General features: G+C 38.6%; 1 protein-coding gene across 1 annotated transcript; it reads left to right on the top strand.

Moving 5' to 3' along the window:
- The first annotated feature begins 10,743 nt into the window (after positions 1 to 10,743).
- CD28 (CD28 molecule) lies at positions 10,744 to 16,899 on the top strand. Its single transcript, XM_054586124.1, has 3 exons — positions 10,744 to 11,119; positions 11,363 to 11,484; positions 16,771 to 16,899. The coding sequence occupies exons 1-3, from the start codon at positions 10,744 to 10,746 to the stop codon at positions 16,897 to 16,899; spliced, it is 627 nt and encodes a 208-aa protein (XP_054442099.1).
- Positions 16,900 to 17,604: the final 705 nt, after the last annotated feature.

Raw genomic sequence — 17,604 nt, 5'->3', positions numbered from 1 at the left:
GAAAAAATAAGAGGAATCAGAATTCTTGTGTCCACTGACAATCATAATAGTTATAATATAATCAATATCACTTAGAGCAACTAGTTCTTTTTTTCTACTACCAAAAGTGAATTTTCTTTCTTTAGTTTCTCTCCAAAGCAGGTGAAGATTTTGAAGTCCATTACATGGTTTCTCACTGAGGTTTCTCTGAATAACTGACACGAACAAGAGGTTCTATGGGCCAATCATAAACTCAGGCTAAATCCTAATCTAAGAGGCTGTTAGCAATCGGCTAACACATACTAAGCAAATTACTTCAATCATAGTATCTATGTTTTAAGGATCAGCTAATTTAAAAAGTATATGTTTGGACACAGAAGAGGGATTAATATTGACAGATAAGTTTAACATCTCTTTTTCATCAAATGGCCATGCAAACATTTTTCATGCTCTTTCCCCCCCAGAAAATTAGCACAAAGGGTCATACAAAATAGAGGACTTTTTCTATATAGAAGTTCTCACCAGAAGAAATAAAAATTCTGAGGGATCCAACATGGCAGTAGAGTAGGTGGATGTTACATGCGCCTCCTCCCAGAACTAAACTGGAATTAAAATAAAATATAGAGCAATCAACCTGAATAACCAACTGAAGACAAGCCAAAGAGAGGTCTTATAACCAAGGATTTACAAAATAAGCCCCAGTGAGACTGGTAGGAAGAGCAAAGATGTCAAAGGGCTGGCCCCTGCTCCCACGCTGGCAGCTGAGATTGTGGAGGGATATCTTAGCTGCAAACATTCCCTTTTAGACTAGCGGGATCTCAACAGCAAGCTGGGCTCCCCAGCCTAGAGTGCCAGAGCCAATAAGAGGGTATGACATAACATCTGACTGTGAAAACTGTAGAAATTCTGTCCAGCAAGGAGTGAAAGGCACTCTCTTAAAGGGCCAAACTACAAAATCTCATCTGCAGCCACTCCTGAGCTCCTGTGGATGGGGGATGGAGCAGACTAGAGTTGCATGAGGAGAAACTAGGGTTTATGACTCTGGGGAGATTTCTGCAGGGATAGCCACCAGGATTCTGAGATGCATTCCTCTGCCAAATTGGAGACACCATCTTTCTTGGGTGGAGCATGTCCCTCCTTATGGTATCAGTCTGGGGATTGTAATAGCCCCATACTCTAGACTCCCTGTAGCCCCACCATACAAAACTTGCACCCTGCTGAGGAGTCAGCTGACTGGACTGTGACGTAGAGGTCTGGGCAGAATCAGAGGATGTCAGTGACTGAGTTGTGTGGCTTTGGGGGAAGGGCCATCCTCACACTTCCTTTTGAACCTGACTGGTGCCTTCCACTCACAGGAGAACTCCTAAAACAACCCTCCAGGCTTCTGGTGGCCCCACCCTCCTGACTCCTTATGGCTCTACCCTGCTGAGGTCTGGGTAGAATCTGGGACAGACTGAGTTATGTGGCCCTGGGAGGGCCACTTTTCAATTTCTCCCAAGCCTCACTGCACCTTCCTCTCAAGGGAGATCCACTAGCCCCATTATCCTGACTCCCTGGTGGTTCCACCCTGAGGAGATCAGGCTCTGGGCAGAATCTGGACAGTCTGACTTGCGCGGCTTTAGGGTGGGGGCCATTTTTTTCCACGTGCCCAGAGCTCTCTATTCACATGGCCAAATCTTGGTCTATTTGGTCCTGATAAACCCTGCTGGCCTCACCCTGATGACTCCCTGAGACCTAGTGCTACCACCACGTTGTGCAAGCAACCAGCAGATGGCAGCTAAAGTTGGTGTACCATGGGGCATTTTCTGAGTGGCCTCAGATCCAGCACTGGCACTGAGTTTGAACCTGTATCAATTTTGAACAGCACTTGCCCCTATATGGAGGCTCATTGAGACTCTACCTCATGCAACTTGAGTACCACCAGAGGCTCTTTCTGTAACTGAGCCTAACAGGCAGCTGGAAGGTAGAGGCAGATCTTGGAAAGCCTTGAAACTTTTGCAAACTTGCTCTGTAGCCTGGAGCTGGTAAAAGCCAGCCTTGGTGAGCAGTTTGGTCCTTCCTGTGCACACCTGGGCCCAGAAGAGGCAGCCACAAACTGTAGATTGCTTTGTAGCTCCAAAGAGGGGTCCTAGAGACAGTCACAGGCAATGTTCGATATTGGTCTGCACCAAAGTCCCTCCTGAAAGGCCCCATAACCAACACACCCAGTAGCCAGCTTCAAACAATATGAAGGAAGATGTGTTAGCTTCACAAACAGTATATACTTGGGAGATTTCAGCACTCATTAGATTCAGCTGAGGTGAATTCTGCTTAATGTGGTCAGCATCTGCATAGCAACTTACATGATGTGATTGGGGTAGACCCTAACAGTCAGCCAGCCGGAGGGTTGGCCCCCCCCCACCAAAATGCCAAAAGCAGTCAAGACTTAATTATAACAGGAAAGCCCAAATTACTCACACAAGGAGCAGTTCTGGAGCTCCCAGCTCAGATGATCAAGAAGACTGTGCCACTGGATCCCACAGGACTCTTACTAAATAAGGCCATCCTACTAAGCCGGAGTCATAGCATATATACCTAATACACAGAAACAAATGAAAAGAGGCAGTCAAAATGGGGAGACAGAAACATGCTTCAAGTTAAGGAACAGAAGAAATCTATAGAAAAAGAGATAGATGAAATGGAGGCAAGCAATTGAACAGATAGAAAGTTCAAAGAAATAATTATAAGGATGCTCAGGAAACTTAGTGAGAACTTCAACAAAGATAAAGCAAGCATAGGAAAGGCCATAAAAGCCATAAAAATAACCAATCAGAAATGAAGACTACAATATCTGAATTGAAGAGTACACTAGAGGGAATAAGCAGTAGGTTGGATGAAGGAGGAAACTGAATCATTTATTTGGAAGACAAAGTAAACTGAAAACCCACAATCAGAGAAGAAAAAAAAGAATTATAAATCGATAGTTTAAGGGACTTTTGGGACAACATGATGCATAACAACAGCTGCATATAGGGGTACCAGAGAGAAGAAGGGATTTAGAATCTATTTGTAAAAATAATGACTAAAAACTTTCCTATCCTGGTGAAGAAAAAAGACACTCATGTCCAGAAAGCAGAGTCCCAAACAGTATGAACACAAAGAGGCCCACAAGCAGACACATGATGATTAAAATGACAAAAGTTAAAGACAAAGAGATAATTGTAAAATCCAGAAGAGAAATAAAGTTACCTACAAGGGAGTTCTCATAGAACTCTCAGATGATTTCTCAACAGAAGCACTTCAGGCCAGAAGGTATTAATATGAATTATTCAAAGTGATGAAAAGTAAGGACTTACAATCAAGACAACTTAAACCAGTTAGGTCATCATTTAAATTTGGAGGAGATATAAAGAGCTTCCCAGACAAGAAAAAGCTAAAGGAGGTTGTCACAACCACATCAGGATTACAAGAAATGTTAAAAGGTCTTCTAGGAGGAGGAGGTGGAGGAAGAAGTGGGGAAGTGGGAAGAGGGGAGAGAAGGAAGAAGAGGAGAAAACAAATAGAGGAACGTAAAAGAATAAATGGCAATAAATGTATACCTATCAATAGTCATATTAAATGTAAACGGCTTACATGTTCTAATCAAAAGACATAGGGTAGCTGAATGGATAAGAAAACAAGACACATATATATGCTGTTTACAAGAAACCCACTTCAGAAAAAAGATACACACAGATTAAAAATAAAGGGATGGAAAAAGATATTTCATGCAAATGGAAACTCTCAGCCAACATCATACTCAATGGGTGAAAACTAAAAGCATTTTTCTCAAGATCGGGAAGAAGACAGGGATGGTTACTTTCACCACTCCTACTCAACATATACTGGAAGTCCTAGCCACAGCAATCAGACAAGAGAAAAAATAAAAGGCATCCAAATTGGAAATGAAGAAGTGAAACTGTCATTAGTTGCAGATTGCATGATACTGTATATAGAGAATCCTAAAGATGCCACCAAAAATTTACTAGAACTGATAAATAAATTCAGTAAAGTAGCAGGAAACAAAATAAATATTCAGAAATAAGTTACATTTTATACACTAATAATGAACTCTCAGAAATAAAAACTAAGAAAATACTCCCATTTATAATTGCATAAAAAGATACCTAGCAATAAATTTAACCAACGATGTAGAAAATTTGTACTTGTCAAGTTGTAAGTACAAAATATAAGAAACTGAAGAAGATACAAATAAGTGGAAGCATATACCATGTTCATGGATAGGAAGAATTAACATCATTAAGATATCCATTATGCCCAAAGCAATCTATACTTTCAACACAATTCCTATCAAGATACCAATGGCATATTTCACAAAAGTGGAACAAATATTTCCACTTTTTTTGAAAAATTCAAAAATTTATATGGAATCACAAAAAACCCCAAATAGCCACAGTAATCTTGAGAAAGAGGAACAAAGTTGGAAGAATCATGCTACCTGATATCAAACTATACTACAAGGCCATAGTAATCAAAACAGCATGGCATTGGTATAAAAACAGACATATAAATCAATGGAATAGACTAGAGAACCCAGAAATAACCCATGCCTTTATGGTCAATTAATATTTGACAAAAGAGGCAAAAACACAGTGGGTTAAAGATAGTCTTTTCAATAAATTGTATTGGAAAAATGGACAAATATGGGCAAAAAATGAAACTGGACCACATTTTTACATCATAAACTAGAAGAAACAAAATGGATTAAAGACTTAAATGTAAGACATGAAACCATAAAACTCCTAGGAGAAAACATATGCAACAAAATCTCTTCATTTCTTGTAGTGATAAAGATCACTGCTTTGATTCTGGGTCACGGCACATGCCTGGATTGTAGGCTCAATCCCTGGTTGGAGAGTGTGCGGGAGGCAGCCGCTAGGTGTTTCTCTCTCACATAGATGCTTCTCTCTCTCTTTTCCTTCCCGTCTCTCTAGAATGAGAATAAAATAATTCTTTAAAAAAAATAACTTGTAAAACTCAACACCAAAAAACACAATCCAATTAAAAAATGGGCAAAGAACCTGAATAGATGCTTCTACAAGGAAGACATACTGATGGCCAATAGACATATGAAAAGATGCTCAACTTCACTAATCATCAGAGAGATGCAAAGTAAAACCGCAATGAAATATCACCTCACATTTGTCAGAATGGCTATCGTCAGTAAATCAACAAACAAGTGTTGGTGAGGATGTGGAGAAAAGGGAACCCTCATGCACCATTGGTAGGAATGCAGATTGATGCAACCACTGTGGAAAGCAGTATAGAGTTTCCTCAAAAAATTAAAAATGGAACTGTCTTATGATTCAGTGATTCCACTTTTGGGAATAGATCCATAGAAACCTAAAACACTAACTCCAAAGAATATAAGCACCCCTATATTCATTGCAGCATTATTTTCAATAACCAAGATTTGGAAGTAGCCCAAGTGCCCATCAGTAGATGAGTGAATAAAAAAGCTGTGTTACATTTACACAATGGAATACTATGTGGCTGTAAAAAGAAAGAAACTTACCTTCTATATTCTGTAACAGCATGGATAGACCGGGAGAGTATTATGCTAAGTGAAATAAGATAGTCAAAGGAAAAAAAAAACCATATGATCTTATTTATGGAATCTGATGAAAAAAGTAAACTACCAAACAAAATAAAAACAGACTTGTAGATACAGATACCAGACTGACAGGTGTCACAGGAGAGGTGGGTTGGGGGACTGGGAGAAAATGATGAAGGGATTAAACAAAACAAAACAAAAAAGAAAACGCCTCATAGACAGACAACAATTTGGTGATTACCTGAGGGAAAGAGAGGTGGGGCTGGTAGAAGAGGGTGGTTAGGGGATAAATGGTGATGGAAGGAGATTTGACTTGGGGTGGTGAACATACAATATACAGAAAATGTATTACAGAATCGTACACCTGAAACCTATTTAATTTTATTAACCAATGTCACTGCAATAAATTTAATAAAAAAATAAATATTCTGTAACTATGTATAGTAATGGATGTTAAATATGAGATCTGTCCAGAAAGTTTCTAACTATGTAATATGAAAAATACAGACATTTATTGAAGAGTATACAAGAGACATTGTACATAGGACAATGACACCTCAGTCCCTTTCAAAGTACGCACCTTGGGACCTCACACAGTTCTGCCAATTACCAGCAGCTGCCCCAACCATTGTATTTTCCTGAATCTCATTGACGGTCTTGAAATCTCTTCCTTTCAAAAGTGATTTTAGTTTTGGGAAAAGTCAGAAGTTGCAGGGTGCCAGTCTGGGCTGTAGGGGGATTGGCTGAGAGACTGGGGTGAGTTGATGAGAACTCTGCACGAGAGGGGATGTCTGAGCAGGCATGTTGTCATGTTGAAGCTGCCAGTCACCAGCCTTCTGAATCATCTGAATAGTTTCCACGGAGGCAAGTTCAAGCTTAATGCAAAATTTGATGCAGATTCATTACTCTACTCGCTCAGGCATTTTGAATGAGATGGCCACACGGTACACATGCCCACTCAACTGCATCTACTGCCCCCACTGACTAATAATACAACAAAGTTCATGGTTCAGCATGAGCATTCCAGTCCACTCTCTGGCTCTCAGTTTACATAGATATTGTGCAAACTGTTCTTGTTAGATTAACAATGGTGGAACTTTCTCCAGAAAGACCTCATATACTTACAACATATGATTATTTTTTACAACATATTCAAATATCAGTTCATAATGTTGAAACTAATACAACGTTATATGTCAATTATCCTTCAATTAAAAGAAAAAGATGTTACCTTCCTTTGCCCAGTTGTTGGATATGCCATCAACCAGTAGAAAACTGAATGTGTAACAGCCATCTTAGATACTGGGATCTTGAATTGCTCTTCCTTGAGAAATCCCTCAACTTTAGAGCTGAGGTAGAATAGGCTCAAGAGAAATCTGATTCAGTCTTAACAATGCTAAGGTTTGAAGTTGGAGGCTCTATGATGAACAGAAGGAAAATCTATCTTTTAGTTATCTCACTATATTATGCTTTATGAAGGAAAAATAGTTTTAGAGAGAAAGACCACTGCTTTTCCCTTGCGAAAAACAGTAAACAGTGCACTAAGCTCCAGGGAGTCATCTATATTCCCATAAACCTTTGGGGTAATTCATATTTTCTTTGCAATGATTCCTTAGGCTTGAAGAATGTCTTCTTTATATACCAGATGTTCGAACTTCACCTCAGTTCCTGAGCTGTCTATTCTGGTTATGTAATGAATGAAGAAGAGACGCAGGCAAAAGGAAAACAATGTTATTTACTGATTGGTGTGTGTGGCCCGAGGACAGTCATTGTTAACTCCTTCTCCCTCCTTCACTATGTCTAAGTCAATATGGAGTTTTGTTAATTTTAGCCTGTAAATATTCCTTGAATTTTTTCACTTCTTTCAAACTGTAATTCTTTCTAACCTTATCATCTCTTGCCTAGACTATGGGAATTGTATCCTAACTGGTTTCCATCTTTTCACTCTTGTACCCTTCAAATTTACTTTCCACGTTTTTGCTAAAGTAATCTATATAAAATGAAAAGTTGTACATACCACTCTTCTGCTTAAAATCCTTTAATAGATCCTCAGGCCTAAAGGAGAGCTCCCAAGTTATGAACTATGCCTTGCTTTGCCAATCTTGTCTTTTACAACTTATGGTCCAGCAAAATTGAGGTAGCTGTAATTCCCTACATCAGGCATACTCTTAAGATCTCAATTCCTTATCTTCTTTGCCTAGACTGCTCCTATTTGTTTTATTTTCCACAGAGTCCTCTACCTCACCCTCTACCCCAACACACACTTTTACCTTACCCTGCCTTTTAACACAAAAACTCATCTTAGCTAGGCTAACTTTTATTTAATAAAAACCCATTGAGTTAATATATGTATCATCCTTCAAGACTCAGGCCAGAAGTCAGCACCTCCAGGAGTCCTTAGCTGGCCCCATAGTTGCCCCCAGAAACACTGTGTGACCACTGTGCCACTATTTAAGTAGTTTAGTTGTCTATTCATGTATCTTTCTTCCCCATCAGACTGTGAACTGCTGTAGGATAGAAACTGAACTCTGTTTATGTATGAGAAATCAAATTTTTTTCTCCTACATGCATCTTGGGAAGGTGTCACACCCTGAGCTACATAAGACATAGTAAGCAAACTACTGGAGTACAGATAGATGCTATGGAGTATAGTAACATTGCTTCTCGTCCTGTACTCTCCCTTCAGTTCCCGTCCTCACTGTGGGTGCTAGGAGAAAGAAGCCCACCTGGGTAGCCACCCAGGGTTTCTTTCCAGCCTTACTCATTTCCCTGTCCAAGCTCCTCCATCCACCCTTTTTAAAAATCTCTGCAAAGAAGTCCTAGTCTCTTCTCTTCTTTTTTTTTTTTTAAATCAGCTTTCAAAGGCAGATCAGGAGGAATTTGAATGCTCATTACAGGAGAATCCAAATAATTAGTAACAAAAATAAAATTTCTGCAGAACTCAGTAAGGAGAAATACAAATAACCTAACCTTTACTCCCAGAAAAGGAAGGGAGATGCTGGCATTTCTTTCTAGGGTTGGTTCTCCCACTCAGAACCTGCCCGAAGATCCCTTCTAAGTACACAAAGAAAAAGGCCAAGTAAAACCAAACCAAACAAAAAACAAGTTAGATTTTCCTATCAAGACAGGCTGAAAATTTTGATTCTTTACATATTTACTTTTTAGTGCTTTTAGGCAGTATTTGTTGAACGAATAATAAATGAAGCTAAAGTTATTGTTCAGACAAATTTTGAAGGAGGATTTAGTGAGATGGTAGTTAGGCTTAGCTGCTGATATGAATGATAGTCAGATGACCATCTTTCACTAAGTGGTTATTTAATAAGACCCTATCATTTGCACAATATAATACAAAGAAGCGTAACATATGGTCCTTGCTCTCAAGAGACTTGAAAACTAGAGGTCTAGAGGAAAAACATGCAAATCAAAAGCTGAATAAATTGAAACATATAAAACAAGAGGTGTTAAAAACAAAACTTGCTGTATTTTGAAAGTACAAAAGAAACATAAATGAAAAGATTGAAGGCTGATGGCTGTTGAGCACATTCATTTACATTGAGATAGCATCATCTGCAATTTAAAAACTAGTGAACACGTAAACTGGAATTAGTTTTGTGGCGCTATCATGTGTGAGTATTTAGAATTAAATTGATCTCATTGTCATTATATCAATGGCCATTATCTTAGCACAGCTTGTCCAAAATAGTTAATTTACAGAAACAATTCCTTTGAAGGTAATTTATTCCTGCAAACTTTCAGCTCAATTTTATAGACATGATACTTTCAACTAAGAAAGATTCTCAGATAGTTGTAATTTAACCAATTTTCATAATATATAAAGTGGAAAATAACATTCTAGTATTTTCAAAATGGTGTTTCAAAAATATACAGTTGACCCTTGAACAATGTGGGTTTGAACTGTGCAGGTCCACTTATATGCTAAGTTTTAAAATAAATACTATAAATTATTTCTTCTTCCTTATTATTTTCTTAATAACCTTTTTCTCTAGCTTAATTTATTATAAGAATATAATACATAAAATATACAAAATGTATATTAATCCACTGTTTATGGTATCTGTAAGGCTTCCAGTCAACAGTAGGCTATTAGTAAACTTTTGGGGGAGTCAAAGTTATATACAGATTTTTGATTGCGCTGGGGTTAATACTCCTTACCCCCAAGCTATTCAAGGGGCAACTGTATTTTCAATTCAATCAGTATTCATTCTAGTAGAAATCAATGCCCACAATTTAATACACACTAAATAGTGAATCATATAAAACTTACAGGTTGAAGTAATGAGACCAATATGTCACATAGACCAATAATCATCCAATAAACAAAAGACATAAAAAACAAAATGTTGAACCTGACCAAATGGCAAATGAGTGATACATACAGTAATTGTTTTGAGGCCTGAGAAGGGCGAGTCACTAGGCCATGGAGTTAGTGAACAAAGTATGGAGGGAAGAACACTCACAATGTATTCCTGGGCTGCTGACTTAAATGATCCAGCTAACTGGGAAGGTTTTGGTTTGAGGAAACGAGGAAGCCTATGGAGGCCTGTGAATTGAGGATAAAAATGAGTTTTCATCTGCTAAGTCACTGGTTCCCAAACTTGACTGCAAATTTGAATCTCCTGAGAAATTTTAAAACTAGTGATGCCTAAGTCCTAAACCCAGACATTCTGATTTAATGGGCCTGGGAATTGAGGGTTTGTACAAGTTCCCCAGGTGATTCTACTATGTTGTCAGCTTGAGAAATCTGTTAGACTATAGTGATTTTTGCATCCTGTCTGAATATTAGCATCAACTAGGAGAATTTTTAAGACAATACCAAAAATGACCCACAAAATGGGAGAAAATACTTGCAAATCACATATCTGATAAGGAACTTGACTCAAAATATGTAAAAACCTCTGATAATTCAATAATAAAAAGACAACCCAGTTAAATGGGCAAATGATCTGAATAGGCATGCTCCATTGTTTCATTCCAAGGAGAATGAAAATACTATAAGGCAGTAAACTTTTAAACTCTTGGTATAATTATCTCCAAAAGAGCTTCTGCATCTTCATCTGCCAAGAAAAAGCCTTTACCAGAGATCTGTTTATTTTGTTAATGACTATATTTTGATTTTAGGGAAAAAGTCTTTATACCCTTGTTCTAAGCAAATGATTTTTCCTCCTCCAGAAAACAAGATTTTGGTGAAGCAGTCGCCCATGCTTGTGGTGGACAACAATGCCGTCAACCTTAGCTGCAAATATACCTACAACCTCTTTTCAAAGGAGTTCCGGGCATCCCTTTATAAGGGAGCAGACAGTGCTGTGGAAGTCTGTGTTGTGAATGGAAACTACTCCCATCAGCTTCCCTTTCACTCAAAAACGGGATTCAACTGTGATGGGAAATTGGGCAATGAAACAGTGACATTCTACCTCTGGAATTTGTTTGTTAACCAAACAGATATTTACTTCTGCAAAATAGAAGTCATGTATCCTCCTCCTTACATAGACAATGAGAAGAGCAATGGAACCATTATCCATGTGAAAGGTAACATGCAACTGCAGTGTACCACTCTAAAGTAATGGTTTGCAACTATAGTCTTGAAAACTCCATCATGATTAGTGGTGGGATTGGATAAATTCCAAAAAGTGTAGACCAAAGAGGAAGTCTACACATTCTAAGCTAGTGATATTTTGGTGGTTCTCACATTCTTCTATAATGTTCAGAAAGAAGGAAATCTACTCAAGTGCCACTTGCATATCATTTAATTTACTCTATTCTATTTTTCAGAGAATCATCCATGTTCAACTCCCCGAACTCCTGAGTCTTCTAAACAACTTTGGGCACTGGTGGTGGTTGGAATCTTGGCTTTTTATAGCTTCCTAGCAACAGTGATTCTTTCTATTTGCTGGGTAAGAGAAGCAGCACTGCTTTTATGTAACTTTTCTATTGCACATGCAGTCTGATTATATCCAAGAATTTTGTCTATGTTGTTTATTTTCTGTTACCCATGTGACTTTTATTATTTTATTTTTCCCTGCTAGGTTTAAGAAGGTTGTCTTTCAGCCAGTCCAACTTTATCTGCAATAAAAATCTAATGGGTGTTCTATTTTCCAGACGGCACTGGTTATTTAGCCAGACAGTATAAGAAACTAGTTGGTTAAATTAGGGTGGGCATAATAAGGGCAGTTACTTTTTTATCCCCATTTTCAATATCATTATGACATATAAATCAATTTTAATATATACATATTTATAAAAATTTAAGCAACTTGGGAACCTAGACAACTGAAATCCATGAAAAACTTTGGTTCAGTGTCAAAAATCATTAGAAATTTGGCTACTGAAATTATGCATTCAAACCTAACAAAAACACTAGGTCTGTTTATCTGAGTCATATTTTTATCTCTTCAGAAGCAGTTGAATCTTGTGAGGCCAAGTGTTGTGCTGTCATTATGAAACTATAATGAGAATTAGACTTTCCTGAGCTCTCATCACTGAATTGGAGTTTACCAATTTTTGCAAATGTTCATGCAATAAACTTGGTGTACTCTTTTTTTTTTACCTTCTTCAAAGTTGAATTTTTTGCTGAGGTTTGAGGACCTCTTGATGACCATATCTACTGTTAATAAGGGACCTCTTTATCAAGGATGTTTCCCTTATGCAGGGACTTCTTGTTCTTATGTAAACTTTGGGGTAAGTATTTATTCCATTTTGTCTTTGATATTTTTTTCTAAAATTTAGATGTATGTACGAGTCATTCCTTCAACAAGAACTGTACCCTCCTAAAGAATAAAGAACTATTTATATTCACCATCTATCTAGTATTAAGTACATTCAATGCTTAATGAATGCTTAAATTAATAATTTCCATAGAGGTCAAACTAAGGACTTAAATGAACATGCCTGAAAGTATAATACCCATCTTCAAGGCATAACCCATGCATTTAACTAATCCATACATGGGTCAGAGATTTCTGGAAGCCACATCATGTGAATCCATCCTATTTATTATAGTCTTGGTGCTGGGAGGGGTTGGGCAGTCATGGGTTCACAGTCACGCCAATGATAAATACAGTCTAGGATGTTCTTAATCTCTTGTTGGCCTGTTTGCCAGAGTTTGCCTCTCAATTTTACCCCACATACTCCTCCCATTTCAGAAGATCGTTCAGCTATTCTGGACATTGGTCATGCTGCCTGTAGCCTAATCTCTACCTTCTGCAGAGAACAAAATAGCTGCTTGTTCCTGGAAATCCTTTATACTAGATATCATCTTGAGAATTTGCCTGCCTTGACTTCTTCAAGTTGCCTAAGCCTGATGGGGGCTTTTTGTACAGTGAAATATTGCCCTTGTATTTCTCTGATGTTAACTGAGCCCTCTTATCTTTGTGGATCTTGCAGTCTTTATCCAAAGCCCCTTCTAGCTTTGAACAACTGTGGTATTTGCTAATGATTTTAGAATTTGGACTCTTGGTTCTTGTTTTTTCCTGATCCCATTGGAAATCTCAACTTCTTAATTTAAAAGACAGGTGCAGTAGCTTTTTGGGTACTCTTCCAGGATAGGTGCTCCCCTGTAATGTGCTGACTTAGGTCAATTGACCTAGGAAATACTTTTGGGAACTGTTTTAACTTTCAGTGGGCAGAAGGGTATTGACGACCATTTAAAACTTGTTGTAAATACGCATTAAAATATCAGTTACTGTAATCAGGCACTAACTTGCTAAGTGACTCAAGTCAACCAAAAGGACAAAAGTAGCTTCTCATTTTCAAGGAGTTTTAACAGTTAACTTTCAACTCAAAAACAACATAGACAGTATGGGTTTTTCTTTGGCAGTACCACTAATTCCCAGTGGGGTTCATCTTGCTTTGTCTTGAGAAAGCTTATTTTGGTCTTATTCTGTCTCAGGGATCCCTGTAAACTGACAAGTTCCAGTGTTTAGTATGTCTTATATCTGTGGCCTCTTGTAGTCAACTTGGTTACTCACTAACTACACTTTATTTGCATCTCAGACCTAGTTAGGTCTTTGTATTCTTTGACCAAAAGGGTGTGTAATAAATATATATGTATATTTCATAAAATAACATAGCATTTTTACTCTGGGCTCATCTTTTTTTTTTTGTTGCTGTTACTGTTTAAGCAACTAGCACCTGGCTGAGCTAGTCAGCCAGGCCATTAAGGATCTCTACAGTTTAGCCTTTTCCTGGGTACTTTTTTGGGGTCCTATTTTTGGCTGATCTGCCCTGTGCCTTGGTGCAAGTTGCTGTTTTCCGGAACTTCCTGAGGGCTTGTGACAAGCTACCATAGGCAGTTCTAGGCTGAGTGGGTTTCTGGGAGCAGCTGCAGATTCTAACTCAGTTCTTGACCTATTGCTGACATTTGAATAAATAAAGAGCTCCCCGAGGCCAGGCTGCCATGGACCAGCACCTGCTACTCTCACTCAATCCTCCCTCCATTCACTGAATTGCCTTGTATACGCCTTGGGTCTTGCTGCTGCTCCCAGGAAACAAGTGGGTAGAGGCTGCAGTGAAGGGAAGGGCAAGGGAGGTGGGTTTAATCATACACCTTTAGCAGACATTGAATGGTAAAGGGGCAGAGGACAGAGTAGATGACCCAGTTACACAGATACATGAAGTGGGTATTCTGCAAACATATATACATATGCTAGATGCACATGGAAGCTGTGGCTTCTCTATAGTGTCGCAACTCATGCATGTGTCATTTCCATTCTACTGTTGTGTTTAGAGTCAGGGTGATGATGACTAAATCCACTATTCAATAACAGCATGTGGGTAAGCATGGGAGTTGATTGCTGCAGATCTTTCACAGTATTTGTGTGCAACCTGAAGAACTCAGAACGAAGACATCTTCATTTAGGGGCATTCTCTAACAGCTATAGATTTATGTGGGTATCTGGAGACAAAGGCTATCACTTGGGAATCTGGCAAGGAGAATCCTCAAGGTGGGAATAAATACTAACATACTGGTTACCCTGGGTATCATCAGCAGCCTTCCATATTGAGTTGGGGGCAGGCATCCCCATGTCCTTATGCCTGTCCTGCTGTAACCCTGTGTCCAAGAGAACTCCTGTCTTTGATTTATAGAAAGGATATAGAATCAAGATATTTGAAGAGCAACTTCCTTCATGCATTTGGTTTCCATGACTACCTCTCTCCGAATGAATTCCCCAATTATGTGTGTTTAATGCTATTTTCTTCTTAGTTCCAGCTAGATAACTCATCCATCATCTCAAGTCCCAAATGACTAAAGAAGAATTTATAATCTCCTTCAGATACACTCTTCCTGCTGTCTTGCCTTATGTCTATGGATGAAACCCCATCCGTCTAGTCAAGTAGGCTCAAATAATCAATTATCTTTGGGTATGAGCAAGAAGGAGGAGTCAAGCAGTCTAACAACGCTTATGCTAATTTGATGATACATTTTGTATCTTTGCTTCCTTTCATTCCATTTCTGTTCTCATGATCAGAGTCTAGATTAGGATTTCTCAGTCTTGCATTATTGACATATTAGGCTGGATGATTCTTTGTTGATGGGGGCTGCCCTGTGCAACATAGGATATTTAGCAACATCTCTGGCCTCTAACCCACTAGATGCCAGTAATATTCTTCCCAGGTGTAACAGCCCAAAATGTCATCAGACATTGAAAAATGTCCCCTAGGACAGGGAGTAATGGGGCTGGAGGTGGCAAGAATGAGGTTTAGGAGGTCTGGCTGAGGCAATTTTATATATGTCTTGTCACACACAGAGGTGAGAAACCCCAGAAAAGGACCAGATTTTAGGGGAAGATCTTAAGTTTTGTTTTGGATATGTTGAGTTTAAAATGACTTTGAAGTCTACTCCAGGAATATAAATTTGGGTGAATGGGTGGTAATTGAAGCTGGGAATGTTGATGAGCTTGCCTAGGGAGAGTGAGGATGAAGTGAGTAGAGGAAAAGGCCTGGGACAAAAACAGTGGGACAATCTAATACTGAATGGCTAGTTAGAGAAGGATGAGCATGGAGAGGAGGCAGGAAAGAGTGGTCAGAAAGGCAGGATGAAAACCTGAGTGATATCTCATAGAAGGCAAAGTGAAGAGTGTTTCAAAAGGGAGAGAATAATCAATAATAAAGAATGCTGCTGAGGGTTCAAGAAGATGAGGACTGAAAACATGTTAGTCATTTTTAGTAATGTGAAGGTCAGTATTTTCCCAACCTTTCTTTAACACTTGCCTATGCCTCTTTGACAAGTGAAGTGCTTAGGAAGAAGTGCATGGAAATAAGGACAGGGCTGAAGTCATGTGCATGATAATTTATGCAGGTGTTCATATCATTCATGTGCAGTGTATCTACTTATGTATCAGGCCTATGAGCCAAGAAATAGGCACTTTTTTTTTTTCCATAGTAGAGAATTCTGAATCCAAAAATCTGGATGGTTTTCTATTTTAAAAATTTTTATGAGCCTTTTATCAAATGTATACATTTTACTATCACATTGATCTGGAGAAGACATTCCTTAATCAAAACTTTGCTAAGATTCAGGAGGTGTAACTTGCTTCAGGTTAAGTATTGTCCCACTGTCTTCATCCCTCGGAGAAATTCATCCAGAAGGAGCTGAACCTGAGGAATAAATATGAGTGACTCTATTGTCTTTATGAGCATGTAAATACATATAAAGGAATAGGAATATAACTAGTTGCCTAGAACTATCTTCCCATTAATTTGGAATACACGGCTATGAATTTATGATTACTCCAGACTCTGAGGGACTGAAGGTCCTCTTTGGTTAATTATAGAAAAACAGCTTGTTAAGCAAATGGCTAATGTAAGAAGACTGCAGTGGGGATGCTTAACCTTTGCAAATGAGGAAGGGCCTTCAAGAATATTTACTTGTCAACAGCAGATATGTTAATTAGAAATACTTTTGAAATTCAGGTTAAATGACTGTTTTGGGAGTGACAGGGGTGCATTTCTCTATAATATAATTTCTTTGATTCAGATTTTTCAAGTTGACTTAGAAGAGTCCAAAGTAGTTAGATTTGACTAGTCATGGTCCAAGTCCAAGGTGCTCAATGAATTCTGGTGTTCAGCTTCCTTTGACAGTTTGTGGTTGGTAAAGTTGTCCCCAAAGTCTTAGAACTCCTTGCACGCTATCTCCCTCCATGTCCTTGGCCCCTTCACAGTGACATATTTCTTTTCTGCAGATAAAGAATAAGAGGAACAGGATTCTTCAGAGTGACTACATGAACATGACCCCTCGGAGGCCAGGGCCCACCCGCAAGCACTACCATCCCTACGCCCCAACACGAGACTTTGCAGCGTACCGCTCCTGACATGGACGCCTATCCAGATGCCAGCCGGCTGACACCTCTTCACCTGCTCAACACCACTGCTCTGGATAGGAAAGGACTGCCTCGTTTTCAGCCGGCCACCTGAGCCCAATGTTAGGTTGCAAATGCCAATTTTTCTTGACCAACTAGACCAAATAACTTTATTTTGAGGCTCTGAAATGAAGTTAAAGAATATTACTATGGCAGGCTAAATCTTGTAGTGTCATGACCAAAATTCAAATTTACTATGTATTTATTGACTTGCCTGAGAGGTTAGGGTAGAAAATAAAAAGTGAGTGATTTCTGTTAGCCTTAAAATCTGCTTACAATTTTACTCCTTTCTTAGCTCCTACACATGGCAGTCAAGTGAAGTGTGATAATGAAGGACTTTTTAGATGGAGGAGAAGGGTTAGAAAATCATTCTCTGTGGATAAATAGGGGCTTGGGTGGGGGGAGTATAGTTTAGAATTAGGGTAATGGGTAAAGAGACTTAAACATTTTTAAAGTCGTGACAACACTGCTTCTCAATTATGAAATGAGCCACTCAGTTCCTATTTAATGTTGTTTCCCTTTTAGTTTAGAAAGATATAGATATTGTCTTTGATGAATTCTGGTCATACTTAGTCATTTTGACCAATGGAATACCTTCAAAGCAATGTAAAAGCAAACTGACTTGCTTTCCTCACTCCCTGTGATGGAAATTCAATG

The sequence above is a fragment of the Pteronotus mesoamericanus genome, unplaced genomic scaffold, assembly GCF_021234165.1.
Source record: "Pteronotus mesoamericanus isolate MK-2021 breed Mesoamerican mustached bat unplaced genomic scaffold, CSHL_Meso_final contig_90, whole genome shotgun sequence".
NCBI classification, from domain to species: domain Eukaryota; kingdom Metazoa; phylum Chordata; class Mammalia; order Chiroptera; family Mormoopidae; genus Pteronotus; species Pteronotus mesoamericanus.
Note: the sequence above shows the minus strand (reverse complement) of the source record. Positions and strands in the feature narration are given on the sequence as shown.